General features: G+C 38.0%; 2 protein-coding genes across 9 annotated transcripts; one reads left to right on the forward strand and one right to left on the reverse strand.

Annotated features, from left to right (window-relative positions):
- The first annotated feature begins 1,108 nt into the window (after window positions 1-1,108).
- Window positions 1,109-9,608, forward strand: LOC105127021 (uncharacterized). 6 transcript variants are annotated; one of them, XM_011028098.1, is made up of 11 exons: window positions 1,109-1,201; window positions 2,042-2,219; window positions 3,596-4,109; window positions 4,450-4,600; window positions 5,387-5,497; window positions 6,412-6,895; window positions 7,039-7,281; window positions 7,664-7,733; window positions 8,401-8,570; window positions 9,050-9,116; window positions 9,215-9,608. In XM_011028098.1, exons 2-11 carry the CDS (start codon window positions 2,067-2,069, stop codon window positions 9,361-9,363), a joined length of 2,112 nt encoding a protein of 703 aa, XP_011026400.1. In that variant the 5' UTR covers window positions 1,109-1,201; window positions 2,042-2,066; the 3' UTR covers window positions 9,364-9,608. The 6 variants fall into 6 exon arrangements, with proteins under 6 accessions (XP_011026400.1, XP_011026402.1, XP_011026399.1 ...); XM_011028100.1 differs by having other exon boundaries at window positions 1,115-1,201; window positions 2,051-2,219; XM_011028097.1 differs by lacking the exon at window positions 1,109-1,201 and adding an exon at window positions 1,208-1,326.
- A 135-nt stretch (window positions 9,609-9,743) lies between these two features.
- On the reverse strand, window positions 9,744-17,020 carry LOC105127023 (ATPase family AAA domain-containing protein At1g05910-like). 3 transcript variants are annotated; one of them, XM_011028103.1, is made up of 11 exons: window positions 16,868-17,020; window positions 15,968-16,248; window positions 15,656-15,757; window positions 13,648-15,504; window positions 13,371-13,559; window positions 13,007-13,146; window positions 12,250-12,495; window positions 11,261-11,447; window positions 11,069-11,134; window positions 10,710-10,956; window positions 9,744-10,288 (listed from the first exon to the last, which is right to left on the reverse strand). In XM_011028103.1, the coding sequence occupies exons 2-11, from the start codon at window positions 16,184-16,186 to the stop codon at window positions 9,891-9,893; spliced, it is 3,651 nt and encodes a 1,216-aa protein (XP_011026405.1). In that variant the 5' UTR covers window positions 16,187-16,248; window positions 16,868-17,020; the 3' UTR covers window positions 9,744-9,890. The 3 variants fall into 3 exon arrangements, with proteins under 3 accessions (XP_011026405.1, XP_011026404.1, XP_011026406.1); XM_011028102.1 differs by having other exon boundaries at window positions 10,698-10,956; XM_011028104.1 differs by lacking the exon at window positions 9,744-10,288 and adding an exon at window positions 10,302-10,579.
- Between the last annotated feature and the right edge of the window lie 281 nt (window positions 17,021-17,301).

Below are 17,301 nucleotides of genomic sequence, written 5' to 3' on the forward strand. Positions count from 1 at the left end.
TGATATATTAGGTCAACCTTCGTAAATCTAGGTAAACTACTAAATATATAATTTTAATCATAAACATGTCCAAAATAAGTTAATCTGGTTAAATGTCTCTTTCAAATATCTTTTTTTTTTCATTTTCTTTTTTTTTTTCCATGATGGGCCTAAAAAAATGAGAACTAAATTAAAGAAAAAGAACTAGGGCTAAGATAGAATGAAAATAGGAACCTAAATTGGAAAGCTATTATAAATATAAGGACTAAATTACACAAATGGGGAAGAAAAAGGGTTAACATGCACTATGTATGCCAACATTTGGGGGAAGCCATGATATTAGGACGATGCTTACGAACTCCTCCAACCATAGTTTTTAGACCCGATTCAGTCCAAAACTGAGGTTCCGGGTCAATTATTTTTTTAAAATCAAAACGATGTTATTTTAGTAAAAAAAATAAAAATTAATAGGTTGCAACTAAGTTTTTGATCTAGTCTTGTCGAGTTAACTGAGTCACATTGGGTTTTTCATTTCCCTATATTTTCTTCAAACCGACCTCATTCCAACCATGGATCGGCCGAGTCCTTTCGAACTGGACCGGATTTTAAAACCATGCCTCAAAAATCAAAATGTAATCACTCTTGATGCCATTAGAATCATGGTGGAATCGTATTTTCCTCAAGGCAATGCATGTAAGTTGTAACCTAGAACCATGATATCTTTGGCAACAATTTTTTTCTTTATGTTTTTCTTGACTTATGTGTCTTTTTTTATTAATAATAATGTCCGTATCAATTTATGCACATTCTAATTAATCTAATAAATCTTAAAATTTAAAATTATATAAATTTTTAATAATTTTAAAGTTTATAAAACTCAAACTACTAATTTTTAAAAAACCATCACATACACCTGTTTCTTCTTCGTTATAGAAAAGGTTTTGGATTGACCTATCCAAGCCATGGATTAGAGTTTCAATCGGGTCACGACCCGTACCGTGTTTTACAACCATGGTTAAAAATATTTGGAGAAAGTCCTTTTTTCGTGATAAAAATAACATAAGATGGGAATAGAGTAGGCCTTTACGGCCCACATCAGATTTGTATGATTGTATCAACTGGAGGGCTTGGCGCCTTCCCATCTGGCACAGTGAGAGAGAGAGCCCACGTATGCACTTCTAGTTTGTACGTGCTTCCTTTGTCTCTTAAGGATTGATTTTTGGTAATTAACTAACATTAATTTCTTACTCATTAATCTCTTGCATGTTTTGTTTTAATCACCAAAAAGAAAAAGAAAACATAATTTTCTGATTCTGTCTTTAGTACATTACTTGTTCCGCGTTTTAGGTGAGGTTTTAATTTTGTGATTTTTTCCCTGAATTTTTAGCTTTTTAGTTTTCTTTTCTTTTTTTCGGGAATTCATATGGTTTGGTAAGAGAAGTGTTTGATCTTATAAGGATTTGGGTTCAGAATTTGGTATTTTGTGGTTTTTTATGTGAAAATTTTAATTTGCTAATGCAAAGTGAATGTTCTTTTCTTGTGCTTTGATTTCAGGTTTTTTTTTTTAGTATTTTTGTGCTTTGTTGGTGCCTTCTTTATGGTATATAAAGATAAAGTTTTGATTTTTGTTAATTTCTGTAATGAAAGTTGCTTGCTTTCAAGGTAGAGGTTGTTGAATTTAGAAAATCACTAAAAATCGCCATCTGGGCTTCTGATTTTGTTACTTTTCTGTTCTTATACCACATGATCGAAAATCTGAGCTACTGTTATGGTTTTATTTGGTATTTCTTTTAAGGAGAATGAAATTAAGGTTCATGGTTTGGTCTTTAAAAGCAGGTAGCTTTTTAGTGCCATGCAATTAAGGGGTTGATACTATGATGTTATTAAGTTTCTGGTGTTTAGTATCTTTACAACATGTTGATGCTATATGATCAAGAAAGATGTTGATGTGGGGATAGCTTTGTAGCTTCCATCTCTATTATATGTAGGCTCTTTCCTTGTCGTGATGAATCTTAGGAGGCTGAAGTTTTTGTTGCATTGTTTTCTTTGTGCCTTTTGTGAGGATTTAAAGGGCGAGTTGTGCTCCAATGGCTTCAAAAGCCTTGGATGTGGCAGATGCATGTCCAACTGAGGATTTTATTGCTGCATTATTAGAATACCTGGTTGATCCAAAACTACAAGGAAAATCTTCTGCTAAGGGAGATATATCACAAATTGCCCAGGAATCAATCGCAAAACAGGTGCCGTTTCTTCTTTCTGGTGACTCTTCATTTATAGCTCACAAATCTTGTCTCTGAACCATGTGACTATCAGGTGAACATATTTTTTGTAGTAAATGAATTGTCAAATAAACATCTTTTCTTGGAGAGCAATATTTTTAGCATGAGAAATGCTACCATCACATTGTGGTGGGCCCTACTCGTGCCTCCATAAGGCATGGTTTCATCATTCATGAATGATGCCTGCATTTCCCTTCTCGGTATCATATTGACTGCACAATCTTGACATCCATTAAACTTAGTTATTGCAACTTCATCAATTTGTTGTCCTATGATTTGTGGCTCCTTCTGCATCTCTTGATTCATTAAGCCAAAGTATTTCTAGGCTTTTTCTCAAAACAGTTCTTGAAGATCTATACTTGTTTCCATGGTCCTTCCTTGAACTAATAAAATTCTGTATAGTGTACTAAAAATAGAAAAATAAGGGAAAACAAACATAAGTTTACAAATATTGATCCTCCATGAGAAGCTAATCCTATCAAAACAGACATCTCTCTTGCTCACCAGGCCTTTTAAAGCACCATGAAGGCTTTATCTGAAGCAACCTGGCTGAATGGAGGAGCATTGAGGGTTGGTTTTGATTACACCAATCCTTTTCCATGTGCTATGGTATAAAGAAATCTATAAGCTCTGCATCAAACTCTACAGAAACTTAAATTCTTGTGGCTATTCCATGTACCATAACGATCAACATTTGTGGTAGTGTCAATCATCTTGAAATAAGGAAAAGGACAACCATCCTCCTTTTCCTTGCACTTTCTCTCATATGTTAGGATGCTTCATATCTCAGCCTATATAATGATATTATCATAGGGAAAGTTTATACAAAATGTTTCCACACATACTTTAACTGTTGAATTTATGAGGGATATTTGAACTGCTAAATTATTGTAATTTACGAGGAAAGAATGTTCAAGAAATAAGAAGAACATAAAGGGCAAACGAGGGAGGGAAAGTCTATATAAAATGTTACCACATGTACTTTGACTGTTGAATTTATGAGGGATATTTGAACTGCGAAATTATTGTAAGTTACGAGGACAGAGTGTTCAAGAAATAAGAAGAAAGACATAAGAAGGAAACAAGGAGGGGGGAGGGGCATATAAATGCATTTATTTATTAATGTATGCCTTCATGCTGTTCTCCGTTTTTCCAGAATCGCTCTTCTGGAATTATATTTGTATCCTAATACATTCACTTATCCATCTTATATTGGCTTATTTGTGCTGGAAATCATTCCCGTATGCTTTTGTTCAAATATGTATATTCAGACATCATTGCCCTCTCTCATCCCTTTGCCAACATCTTTTTAACTCCCCATTTGTTTTTTCCTCTAGGTCCATGCAGTTGTTTTACTGTACAACTACTACCACAGGAAACAATATCCACAGCTTGAGTTTTTATGTTTTGAGAACTTCTGCAAGCTAGCTGTGGTTATCAAACCTGCTTTAATGGCACATATAAGACTCTTACAAAGATCAAATGACACTGAGCCTCAACCATTTCCATTGATGGAGGAAAGTATTATGGAGGCATGTAGCATATCTATGAGCCTAGATGCATCAGAAGATGATCTAAACATTGATGGATGGCCAATTTCCAAGGTTGCAGTTTTTTTAGTAGACTTCAGGAAGGAGAATTGCTTTTTGCAGTTTGGCTCCATCACTGAGGGGGTCTGGTCAGTGATTGAGAAAGATGTGGATGCGTCTAATAACAGTTTGGAGGGTACCATGGATTCTGATCATGTAAACAAAAAGAAACGAATTATTAAAAAACCCTTGAAAGGTAAATCGAGCAGCAATGAAGGGTGCTTTCAGCAATTTGCATTTTCAGCTGTCAAGGAAGCAACAGGTATATTATGATAGTATGTTAAAAGATTTTGTGCATGGATATTAGTTAAGTAGTTTTTGTTATTTGTGCATTTCCGTTCAGCCAAGTTAAATTTTTAATCAAGCTCTGTGCATGATGAGTTTAGTGAACATATGCTGTTGTTAGCTTGTAATTTAAGCACCTAATCCTTTGTTCTCTGACCTTTCCTGCAGCTGCTAGAGTGCACTAGTTACTTATTCCTAAATGTACCTGATTGAATATGATTATTGCATGTGGAGAAAATAAGTAGTTTTTCTAGATACACTATTTTATTTTTATCATGAATATTTATTTTTAATGGGATGTTTTGTATGGGGAACAGGTATTGATCAAAGCGACCTTGTGGTTTTGGAAAGCCATGTCACGTATTCTACAAGTAAAGAAAAGACGGCTGCTTATTTTTATATAATGCAACTCACCAAAGCAGACAACATCATTGCTCTTCAAATCCCGATTAAGAATACTATCAATAGGTCTTTCTCCTTCTTTTCATTTTACCCTATAACCACCCAGCAATACATTCGGCGATTTTTTTTTGTTTAGTGTAAAGGCTGCATGTTAACTAGCAGTTGAATGGGCCCTTCAATTTTCTTTGGATCAGCTGAAATGGTTTAATTGATTATCATATAGGCAATAATGAATTCCTAAAACACACATTAATTCCCTCACATGATGTAATTACAGTTAGCACAAAAACGTGTTTGGTTGAAACCACTGAGAATTAGATTACCTTTTGGCCATTATCATAGTGCAGTGCACTTCCCTCTTTTTGATGTTGTTTTTTTTTTCTTGATTGGTGAGATGTATAAACATCAACCAAAGTATATCTTAAGATAAACCATTTAACATGATGAAGCACCATAATCTATCTTAAGATAATCATTTAATATGATAAAGTGTTGTAGTATGTATTCTTTTATGATGGTGGATTGTAACACTTTAACATTGGCTCACTAGTGGGATCATTATTTTATTGGTTTGTACTAATTTATCTTCAAATGTAATGGGGCTAGTACAGACTGTTGATGGATAACTATAATCACTATTTTTCTTTTCAATTAAAAAGGTGAGAATATTATATGGTGATGTCTTTGGATGCACGATACTTCCACCACAAAATAGAACCCACTAACTGTTCAGATTATGTCAAATCAGGCGTGCTAGAATAGGACATCGTTTGATTAGAAATGTGCTAGATAATTGTAGAAGGAAAAAAATCTCTGAAATCTCTAATGCAGCATCTTGTATTTGCCGTGTAGCTTGCAGGGCCCTCTGGCCATAAAGAGTTCAAGTTGGTGGACGCATACCTCAGTTGTTGAATACTTTCTTTTGCTTCCTTATGCTGAGTTTCTGTCAGACTGGCTTTTGAGGTGTGCAAAATTCTGGAATGCACTATTGTCTGTGAGCTCCGCTATGTGGAAATAACTTTGCATGCACCTGGACATCCCATCCATAGATTTAGTTAATAGGATATGTTTTGGATATTTCAATTTGTTTTTTTAATTTTTACTATGTGGTATTGAGGTTTCCATGTCTTTGGATGAAAAAATTAATTGGCTGAACTAAATCTAATCTTACTTTTGCTATTCTGTTACCTTACTGCAAGTGTCATGGATATATGACTTTACTTTAGTTACTCGTTTGTATATTTTCAAGGACCATTATTTGGTGCAATGATAATTGACTTGCATTCAGAGCATGAGGTGTGTTTGAATTCACCTTCATGCAAAAATGTTGACCAGTATGACTATCTTCAAATTCTCTTCCAAGACATTGTTTTTGGGGAACCGTGACTGGCTGTAGTCTTTTACTATATTGCATGCTTTCCTTCTCAGTGCCCATGGATTTCCATTTTCCCCCTCATATGAGTATTGATTTCAAACCTAGTCCGGGCACCCATGACTAGCTAGTTTTCTTGGCTGATTAGGTTTCACCTTCAGTTACTTGTCTTTCATGAAAATACCCATTTTAAAGCTAATATCCTGACACAAGAGTGCCCTAACTTGGAATGCCCATGGCTGAATGTGAACTATTAGTTAATAATCTCAAATCATCCAGAACTCAAAATCATAATGAAGCCCTTCAGCTATAACCCATGTGTTTTTGTTGCTTTCATTTTTATCTTAAAATCTCTGAACATTGTCATGTAGATTGCTGCAGAAATTGGTGGCTGCTCAAATAATGTCAGTTGGGGGGAATAACTTTATAGGCATTGCCTCTTATCATTTTGATTTTTACAGCTATCTTCACTTATCATTTGGAGATGAATTTGTCTTCTAAACAGAGAAGGGCTTTCTGATGGTGTGCAAGTCCCAAGAGTGGGATTGGAAACCATGAATGTAAGCAGCTCTGATAGGACTGAAAGACCTTGTGAAGCAGAAGTCTCAGAAAGATTTCATAATCACGTAAATGATAGTGCCACAGAGCTTCTCGGCAGCGAGACCATTACCCAATCTTTGAAGCACAATGACAATAATGGATGTCTTGGCAGTGAGATGAATTCATCAAAGCAGAATGTCAATGATAGATGTTGCATGGTTGATTTGTCTGGTGATTGTGATAGGCCTCAGAAGATGGATGTGGATGAATCTTATGCGGCTAATACCCAAAATAAATACAAAAGAAGAAATTTTTCTGGCAAAGACCAGCCTCAAAATTGCCAGAAGAAGACAATTACTGCAGACAAGTGTTCAGAGGGCCTGGCAAGTAAGAAGATGGAAACTGTGGAGAAGTGTTCAAAGGGCTCTGCAAGTGGTGATAAGGTTAAGGTTAGATTTGTAGTACTTGTGACTATATGCACATGCCTTTCAGTTGGATCATGAGATGAATATTTTTAATGTTAATCTTATGAAGCTTGTCTTCTATTGTTTATTTATTTGTATATAATCCAAATCTACCTCTGGGTATGCAGGTTGACATGGTTGACCGGACAACAATTCCGAAAATTACTGGATGCATGGGTGTGGTTGTTGCCGATGGAAACAAAAACTGCAACAATATTGTTTCTGATCAAGATAGGATGCCTGTAACTGATAATGCTGTGGTTACTTGTCAATCCAACTCCGAAAATCTTGACAAATTACGCACCATCTTAGCTTCAAAGGAACTTTCAGATGCTGCATTGACAGTTGTTTTAAGCAAAAGGGATAGATTGGTACAACTTTTTTCCTTTAAGATTCTATGTCCTTTTCTACATCAATCATGCCAGAAGAATAATCACATTCACAATCATCAAATTAGTGGTTAGTAACTCTATTTGACTGCCTTTAAGGTCACAGTCTGATGTGTTTGCTGAGGCAGTTATCTGGAACCTGCTTATTGGCAATGTGATCATGATCCATGACATCTGCCCATTCTAGATCAGGACGAGTCAACACATACCCTTCTATGTAGATAAATAATGTAGTCAATGTATTATTATTCTTGCCTCCACATGTCATGCATGCTAGCTTGAAAGGTCAGTTCCTAATTTTGAAGCATCTTCCAACTGTACCCCGTTGGAAACTTCCATGACAGATCTTCATTTGTGTCTGCAGTCTCTTCAGCAACGAGACATTGAAGATCAGATTGCTCAGTGTGATAAAGACATTGAGACTATTTTGAAGGGTATTTTTTTCTTCATGTCTTTTAGCTTATCCAGGTTTCTTTTCTTTTCTTAAACTTGTGTCATAATTTTCCTTCAATTTTAAATTCATGTATTTAAGATGAGATGTGAGTAAGAATCTAACTACAAACTCTACCATCTCTGATCGTTTCCAATTCTGGTCTTGTAGAATTGTTTGCTCTAAATGAGTCATACTCATTTCTAGAAAAAGTTGTTAGCAAGCGTGATTGAGTTTATGGAAAGTAGAATGAAAGTGAACTTGAAGAAAAGGAAACATACTTGAAAAAATACTTAATTGCACGGATGTTTCATTTCCGACATTATCATCAACCTTCCTTTAATTGCGTGGTTTGCATGAATTCACTGTCAGGTCTTTACATTATCATCAAACTAATTTTTGCTTTTGTGATGATAAGCATTTCTAGATGCCTTGTCTACGTGTTTACTTCTTGGCTTTTGTTTCCAACATGTTTTATGTGATTGCTGGTGGATCACGTTCACAATAGGAATTACCCCCCTTGTTTCTAGTTGTATAGAAGTATACTTTCATTTAATGAGAATTCCAACCATCCAGTTTCAATCAGGGTACAAGAGCTTGTCTAAATGTGTTGTTGTTATTATTCTTATTGCAATTTATTTTTAACTTCTTTAAATTCTGGTCTATTATAGGTGGTGAAGAGAATTTGTCCCTGAAGATAGAATCCCTTATAGAAGGTTGTAATCTCGTATCCCTGAGAAGTGTTTCTCGGGAAAGGACTTACGAGGACCAATGCTCATCTCCATCTGTCCAGAGGAAGGGATTGCCAGACACTATGCCCAATATGAAAAACTCGTGCCAGGCAAGTTTGTACTAGAGAACTTTAATTTGTCTCGTTAGTCAATATGAAAATCCATGCTAGCATAAAAAGCTTAGTGGGTCTGCTTTTGGCATGATTTTGTAGTATGAGCCTCAATTTATCTTAAAAACGTGAAAATGCCTTGCAGTAATGAAAACTAATGTAGCTAGGACACACCCAAGTTATTGGAGCACAATTGTGACAAGTATTTTACTCCTGTGCCTTGCAATCCTGATGTGGTGGCCATGCATCATCCTTACATTATCATACTGGGCATCTCTAGTTTACGACAGTCTCCTGGGAATTTGGTGCCCGAAGTAAGCTGCAAGTGATAAAAACACTAACATGCATCACCAGAGTGATGGTATAATAGCATGTTAAGTAGATTTCACATAGAAAGGCACTCATACTGTAGTGCTGGCAAGGGTTTTGTTTTTTTCCCTGGTTTTTACATGGTAATTACCTTATTATTCATTTGGCAGGACTTGGATGATGTATGTTACGAGAACAAATGGATTTTACCAACTTATCATGTGTCAGTTCTAGATGGTAAGATCAAATTCAATGCAAATGGAGGGCAATATATTTTCCAATTCTTCATCAATGTGCTGAACTAAGGCTAATACAGGTTTGTTTTCCATTTTAAGGTGGATTCCAAGCTGATGTGACCGTGAAAGGAAAAGGTTTTGAGTGTACGAGCACAGGTGGCCTGAGTCCTTGCCCGCGTGAAGCGAGGAAATCGGCTGCAAAACAGATGTTGGCTGAACTGCAAGACATGCCAAACATCTCCTGGTAGCTCAATAATTTTACCATCTAGTAGGCAAGCAAATGCATTTAGGCTTTGAGAAAGCCCTCCTGAGCTGCTTCTGTCCCGGGGCAATTAGATGGCCGGTAGCTTTTGCTAATTTTGTGCTCCTCATAGCCTGAACTTCTGGGGCCACTTAGAGAACTCCCAGAACTGAACTGGCTAAACCATAGTTAATGAAACTAAAGCATCATATTTTGAGGGTTCTCTTGATCCACATGGTAAGTTGCATTCAATTTGTTTCAAGTTCCGCCGCTGGGGGTGCAACTGGCCATAACAATCCCAGCTCAAGTCTCTGCAAATGCTTTTTTACAACTGAAGGAAAAACATGCCCGTCGTCTTGCAACGGTAAAAAAGTAAGGAGAGTGGGTGGGGGATAGAGGAGAGACTGCTTTCACTCAATAATTTTTTAGAAGAAAATCCCGACTTTACAACAGCTACCTGCAAGATTCTTTTTTCTTTTTGGTTCCTTTTTTTTTTTTTTTTAATCCTCTGTTAAAGGGAAAAGGGTATGGAGTTCAGAAATTTGCAGCGTCCTCTGCAAATTTCACCAAAAACCTCAAAATTGAGTATCTGGGGCCATCTTCGAAGCCTTTGTCCTTGGTTTCGAAGATGCCTTTCATAATACGAGTGTAGAGCCTTTCAAGCTGTGGGATGTCATAATTTTCAGTGCGCTCGATGAGAAGCCGCTTGATGTACTCTCCATGGCTTGATGCTTCGGCATCGGACATTGTGACATCTTGGGATCCACTCCCTTCGATGTGACCAGAAGTCTCTCCTCCTGAAGTTTCATGTCGAATGTCATCAGCCGAAGAGGATTCAGGTCCGTCAGGATTCATATCGTCCGCATCAAGTTCCTCCGGCGGCTTTGCCTGTACAGAATCCTGATGTCGTGATTTATCTTCTGCTGTTGAAGCTGATTTTCAAAAAAGTATACATGGTCAGAAAGCCATATCTGGAGGGATATCGAAAGAAAGATTAAAATTGAGATTTAACAAATCCAGGAAAATTAAAGAGTTGAAAACTTCAAAAAAGGGCATCAGCTAAAGAGGAGGAAGTTGATTTGGAATATAGGCAATAGCAAAATTTGGCTTTCTGGCTTCGAGCACTTCCATTAACATAACTGAAATAGCTCCTCTCGTGGAGGTATACAGGAAGTCAATGGCTGAGTTGGTAAAACTTGTTATTGATCTATAATATCAGTATACTGTCACCAGTAGTTCAAGATGTAAAATAAGTGCCTTGCAATTTAACACTATTTCAAGATATCATTCACATCATTGGGAAAAACAAATGGCACCAGCAGAATGAAAAAATAAAATTACCGATGTACATACCAGCATGAGTAGCATCAGCATTTTTCTTCTGCCTTTTCAAGGCCTCGTAGCTTTGATCCAGATTAACATCAGGCTGGACATTACGTAACCGGGCACTTGTTCTAGTTGTTAACAGCTGCACAACTGGGGTTGATGGAAAAATAGATCCCCCTAGATCATCTGGTACTTGCACTGGACCCCCTTGGGCAGCAATCTTGTCACAGTATGTGACGAGCGCAGGGTCCATCTGTGACAACATTCCATGCACCTGTAAAAATATTATGAGAAAAGCTTCATCCATGATGCTTTTGGTGAACAGTAAAAAAGGAGAGACAAAGGAGAGGGGAAGAAATTGAAAATCAATTCGTATGTTAACTTACTGCATCCCGAAGCTCATAACTTCTACTGACAATCCTAGCACCATTATAATCATCTCCATTGTAAACCTGCATTAAAAACATAAACCAAAGTTTTTTTGGTAACAAAATCATACACCAAAGTAAGTATGAAAAATGCACTGGACAAAGGAATAGACGTGTTTATTTCTAAATGCAGCTAGAAACCAAACACACCTTTGCATTGGTCACGATGAGATCAATGTCTTGCAGAAATGCTGAGCAGGTGATATATTGACCAGAGTCACCACGCTGCAGCATAGTAGCCATGTCCATAGGGTTCTGTATTATAGAGCGGTAGTTTGGAGCATCCTCATCGGTGACAGGATAATGAAAGGCACTAAATCGTTTGTCATACAGTACCCTGCAGCAAGGTTAAGAATGTGAACGATGCAGGGAAGTACAAATACTGGACAAAGATAACTGGTTTGTATTTCACACACACGCATGTTCACACAGACATACAGTCTACCTGCCCTTTCTTGACCTCATTCCTCACTCATACCACTTTTCATTGCTCTCACTCACTTCAGGATCTTAATTGTTCGCTAAATCTCTCATTTAGCTACTTCCAACTCCTTCGGGTTTGTCACCGCATACTTGATTCTCCTATCCTCTTCATTTATTTGGACTTTTGATTCTCCAGTAAAATTTGGAGGTAATTTTTTCAAAAGATTAGAGATTGAGAAAAAAATCTGGATCATTGGCTGAAAGGATTATGGCTATAGCCTATGGGAATGACCCCTTTTTTTTTTTGGAAATCTACATTAGGCTTCAATTAACTAGACGAATTGAATCTTGCTCCATGCTAGCTGCATTTTCTTTAGAACCAACATGCTGAATTACAATGAGACCATTTCAATATTCATGCATAGTGAAACTGCAACTCAAATCTATAATTTCTTGTTGAAGGAAGGTGTAAGTTCCATGTTGCATTGCTTTGATATAATATGCTCTATGATATCTGCATTTTGTTTAAATTATTAAACTTGAGACCATTTCAACGTGAAATAAACTACAACTGTAATCCTAACCTCAGACTTTTTACTGCATTAAGGCAGTAAATCACATTGTTTTGAGGTTACATGTGATTTGTACAAAACCACAACTGTGATGTAAGAAATACCAATCTTCTAAGGACAAGACTAGAACTATGGCCAGCTTACCTGTTGCAAATATCTCTGAGGCACATGCGCATTCGGCGTAGAGCATGCTGCTCAGCTTCTATCTTGGCTTTCAACTCTGATGCCTTGGGGCCACTTGCCACTTTTTGTGCCTTAGGAAGTTCAGGAAGAGGGGAAGATCCTTGGGATTTCTTGGCCACGTCCTCCAGGACAACTGATAAGGCAGCTTCAATTAAACGGTCAAAGAACAAAGATCTGTCTCCGGTTGATGGTTTGCCCACTTGATAGCTGACAACATAAATAAAATACTGGCTTGAGCATGAAAATACTGTGGTCATCATTATATAAAAATGGCGCATTAAGTAAAGGTTACCCAGATATAACAGCAAAAAGGAAACGACATCCTTGTAAGTACCAAGTACATGCCATGCATCTATTTAAAGGCGGAACAAAACAATTTCAAGGGTATACAAGCTTGCACTGAAAGCCTTTTGATGCCTAAAGATGACCTTCTTATCAGCTATGATGGTTTACAATAATTCCAGCATGTACTAAAATAAGTATAACAAGGATAAATAGTCCTTTTACGCTGGCAAACTTGATTGAAGAAAAAAAAAATCAACAGAATCTTATGTTAATCTGACAAGAATAGACATAAAAAGTAGGATATTAAAATGATGTTTAAAGTAATATAGGACTATAAATTTAACATAACATTACCCGCAATTAAAATTAATCATCACGATTATTAGAGCAGTACTGGAATTGCAACAGTTGCTTTCAAATAAGTAGAACATACACTGAATGATCGGGAAATACTGATGATGCGCCATCAATCTCAGCAGGTGGAGATGAAGAGCTTCCAAGTAATAGAATCGGTAAGTCAGATGGCAATTCTTCTAATAAAGTCAGAAGAACAGCCCTGAGCTGTTCATGTGCCTGCAACATCAAGCGTGTAAAGGTCAGATAAAGGATGATGCGAGGGGATCATTGACTTTAAGGCACTTAACAAAAAAATATCACTAAAAAATCATAAAATTTTATGCAAGCATGGTCAATTGTTTCAGATTAGATACAAGAATATGAATCCCTCGGGTTTGTAGAAAAAATTAAGTGCGTATATTGCATTTTCCTAAGGTTTGTAGAGGGAGGCATGTGCTTACATTATCCCACCAAAGATCAAAGTGAGATATGTATAGGATTGATGGTGTGGCTCTCCGTGCTTCACCAAATATGTGCACCAAAGCTTCCTCTGGGGTCTTTGCACTGGGATCCGAAAGCAGAGATGGAAGTCCTAGAGAATGAACAGGAAATTTCTCCAGTTCATGTAACACGGCAGGCCCAAGATGATCCTGTTAAACTAAATCAGTAAGTACTCTTAGTTTGGCGTTTCCATAATGATCAATATTCCAAAGATCCAAGAGGTTAAAAGATAATTACCAGACCAGAACCTTCACAACCACAAAGCAAAAGTCGTGGCCTATACACAAGAGGAATTGCAGATCCATAGGAAAGCATAGAAAGCTTAATAAACTCTGATGACACTGCAAGGGGTGAAAATATATCGGATAGGCAATTCATGGCTTTCTGGAGATGACTTTGCAGACACGGTGCAACTACTAAAGACAATGGCCTGGAGTGCACAACAGCACCTCTATGAGCTGCGGGGGTAATTGTGGACATGGCTTCGACAAAATGATACTTCTCAACCTTTACAGAATCAACATCTATCACAAACTTATCATCACTTGTGTAAACTTGAGGGTATTTTTCACGGAAAGCACGGATGGCAGCTTCAGTGCATAGTGCCTTTAAATCTGCACCACAATAGCCAACACAATTAGCTGCAAGTTCTGACTTCAGCTCCTTTGAAGGAGGATGCTTCCACTTGCGGGTGTGAATGTCTAATATTTCAGCACGGGCCTCACAACCAGGCAAAGGGAAGTTAAATTCTCGATCAAACCGACCAGGGCGACGCAAAGCTCCATCGATGGCATCAACTCTGTTGGTTGCTCCAATCAAAACAACTTGTCCGCGAGAATCCAGGCCATCCATCAAGGCAAGCAAAGTAGACACAATAGAATTGTGAATCTGCTCTTGTTTGCTGGATCTAACAGGAGCAAGTCCATCTATTTCATCAAAGAAGATAATGGAAGGCTGGTTCCTTTGTGCCTCCTCAAAAAGAAGTTTCAATTGCCTTTCAGCCTCACCAACCCATTTGCTGAGCACATCAGCACCCTTGCGCATGTAAAAACTAACCTTCTGCCCAGCTTTTGAAGCAGCACATGCTAATGCCCTGGCAATTAATGTTTTCCCAGTACCAGGAGGACCACATAACAAAACCCCTCTTGGCGGGGTAATATGATAGCTGGCAAAGAAATCTGGATATAACAAGGGAAAGAAAACCATCTCCTTCAGAGCATCAATATATCCTGAAAGCCCGCCTATGTCGTCAAAACTTACAGTCTCGTCAACCTGTAAAGGTTGAATATCAGCCCCTCCTTTTGAGCTAGGGCCAGCAGTTTGCACACCAGATGTCAAGCTCGCTAAAGCATCACCCTGATGGCCCCAACCAGATGCAGCAACATTCAATCCCCAAGTTGTTGTCCCATGCATCTCTAGTCCTCCAAGGAGCCAAGGTGGTCCGGATCTGCTCCCACCTCGAGCCCAAGGAATAGCAGGACCTTGGTCCAACTCATCCACAAGAAGGGAATCATCAGAATCCTCTGCTCTTGATAGACGATGACGCTTGTGAACCCTTGATCCCCCTTTCCTTACATCCCTATTGACCTTTGTCCCCATTCCTTGATGCAATACCCTTTGAGGAGATTGTGGTCTTTGCTTACCTTCCTCCATAGAAAGTCTACGGACTTCCGCACGGTTTCGGAGATCATATCTCCTCCTTCCATCCTGCTCTTCTTCCTCCTCTTCACCTTCATCGTCGTCGTCTTCGTCGTCGTCGTCGTCTTCTCCTTCATCCTCACCCTCACCCGCACCCTCCCCATCTCCCTCATCCTCAGCCTCGTCATCATTCTGACCATCATCAGCATCATTATCATCAATATCGTTCCCATTTTCAGTCTCATCTTGGACAGCCTTCTCCTCAGAAGTATCTTGCTCATCCCCAGACTCTAGAGCCAGTGGCTTTTTTATCATTGTTCTAGAACGACGGGGTCGCAGTCCTTCGCGTCGAGGCGTTGATTTTGTCTCCACATTTTTTTTACGCTTGGAAGATGATAACTCATCTTGACTCGCGCTATTATGAATCCGGTTCCTCAATGGTCGAAATGCAGGTCTCTGAAAATAATGTTACCCAAAGCTTTACATGAAGTGAAAAGTGGAGAATAAATCATTTTTACCATCCCAAGCTTAAACCCATACAAGTTGAGAAAAAATTGTTGTAACATGAATACACAAACTTAGAGCTTGCAAGAGTATAGATTCTAACCATCAAGTCTTCATCCTCTGATCCAGAACTATCTGTGTAATCTTCAAGATGAGCAGAAAGCCTCCTCTTTCTTGTCGAGCGTCGAAGATTGGTTGGAACTGACTGTGACAAAATCACAAACAGCATAAATCAGATTTTAGAATCCTTAATAGGAATAAGCATAGGAAATCATGGACTAATCTAATTAGCATTAACAGAAAGGAGAAACATTCTATAAACTCACCATACTTGCATGTTCAATGTCCATGAAAAAGTCCCAAAGACAGAATGAATAAAAAGAGAAATGAAGTTACAGGAAATATGAGCACTTACATTAGCATTTGCAGCCCGCACTGCCCGGTTACCCAACATCTTGGCAATCCGAGAAGCTGCAGTCCTCGTCTTGGTTTTGCCTTTCCTGGGTCGAATAATGCCTGGAGTATAATACAAGTACGTCCGGCTAAACACTTTCGGCCTTCTCCTAAGCCTATCGCTAGTCCGTACAGGCCTTGGACCTGGGCCATCTCCTTGACCAGAACGTTTTGAATACATATGCAAAGAAACAAGAATCTAACTCTGTCGACTACACTCTCCCATAAATTAAAAATACGAACCTAAAAAAAATACAAACAAAAAAAAAAACTCAAAGTTTCAGCCTCCAATCCCTACAATAAATAAGCATATACAAAATAAAATCCCAAATATTACCCTCTCACACATAGAACACTATTATTTTTAGTTCCAAATTCTGATAATCAATCCAACAACCTATATATGCATACATTCCCACACACTGTTCTCATTCTCTCACTTTCGTCCTCACGCCACCACCCAGCGGATAATACACTCTATGCGTGAAAAATCAGTAACTAAAACACTCTAAGCAGCTCTCCTAAACATAAATTACTAAAAACCTAGCAACCGCAACATCTCTTTCATAAACACCCTGAAATTGATATATTACTCTCAAAATACACCATAGAAGCTAAAAACTGAAAGTCTTCGCTAGTTTATCTTCATTTAAAATGCCCTAAATCACTCTAACGGTCAAGAATCATCAAAAAAAGTTATAATAAACACCAATTAACACTAATCCGATCATTTTCCGTAATTTGCACACGAAAAAAAAAAGAATGTACAAATTTTTATTTATTTCAGTAACTAAAAATTCCACAAAAAACAAATGCATGAAAGGTAAAGGAGAGCGAAAATAAACGGACGGTTGAGACTTACCTGATCAGAGAGATCTGTCTAGAGAGAGAGAGAACGATGGAGGGAGAAAGCTAAAACCTCAGGGACATGGTGTTTTTGTGAGTTTTGAGAGAGAGAGGGTGGGAGCGCGAGTTTTGTGTTATGATGACTCAGTGAGTGACTTTAAAAACGGAGAGAGCGAGTTTGTAATACACGAACACGAGCTCTAATTTCTATGTATACGTGTGTGTGTGTGTGTGTGGGCCCTGCTTGTTTTTAGGTCCGGTCATCGAGTGCCACGTTTTTTTAAGGTTTTCTTTGAAGGATCTTGTTGTTAACGGAATGAGTCCAGTAGGTGGCTGCCACGTGGCTACAAGAACCAGTTCGGATCCAACGGATCAATCCGGAGTTCGATACGGGCAAAGTCAGTTAAAAAATCCTTTTATTAAAACAATCAAAAAGTTAGATTAATTCAA

This window comes from Populus euphratica, unplaced genomic scaffold (assembly GCF_000495115.2).
Source record: "Populus euphratica unplaced genomic scaffold, PopEup_1.0 scaffold50.1, whole genome shotgun sequence".
Taxonomy (NCBI): domain Eukaryota; kingdom Viridiplantae; phylum Streptophyta; class Magnoliopsida; order Malpighiales; family Salicaceae; genus Populus; species Populus euphratica.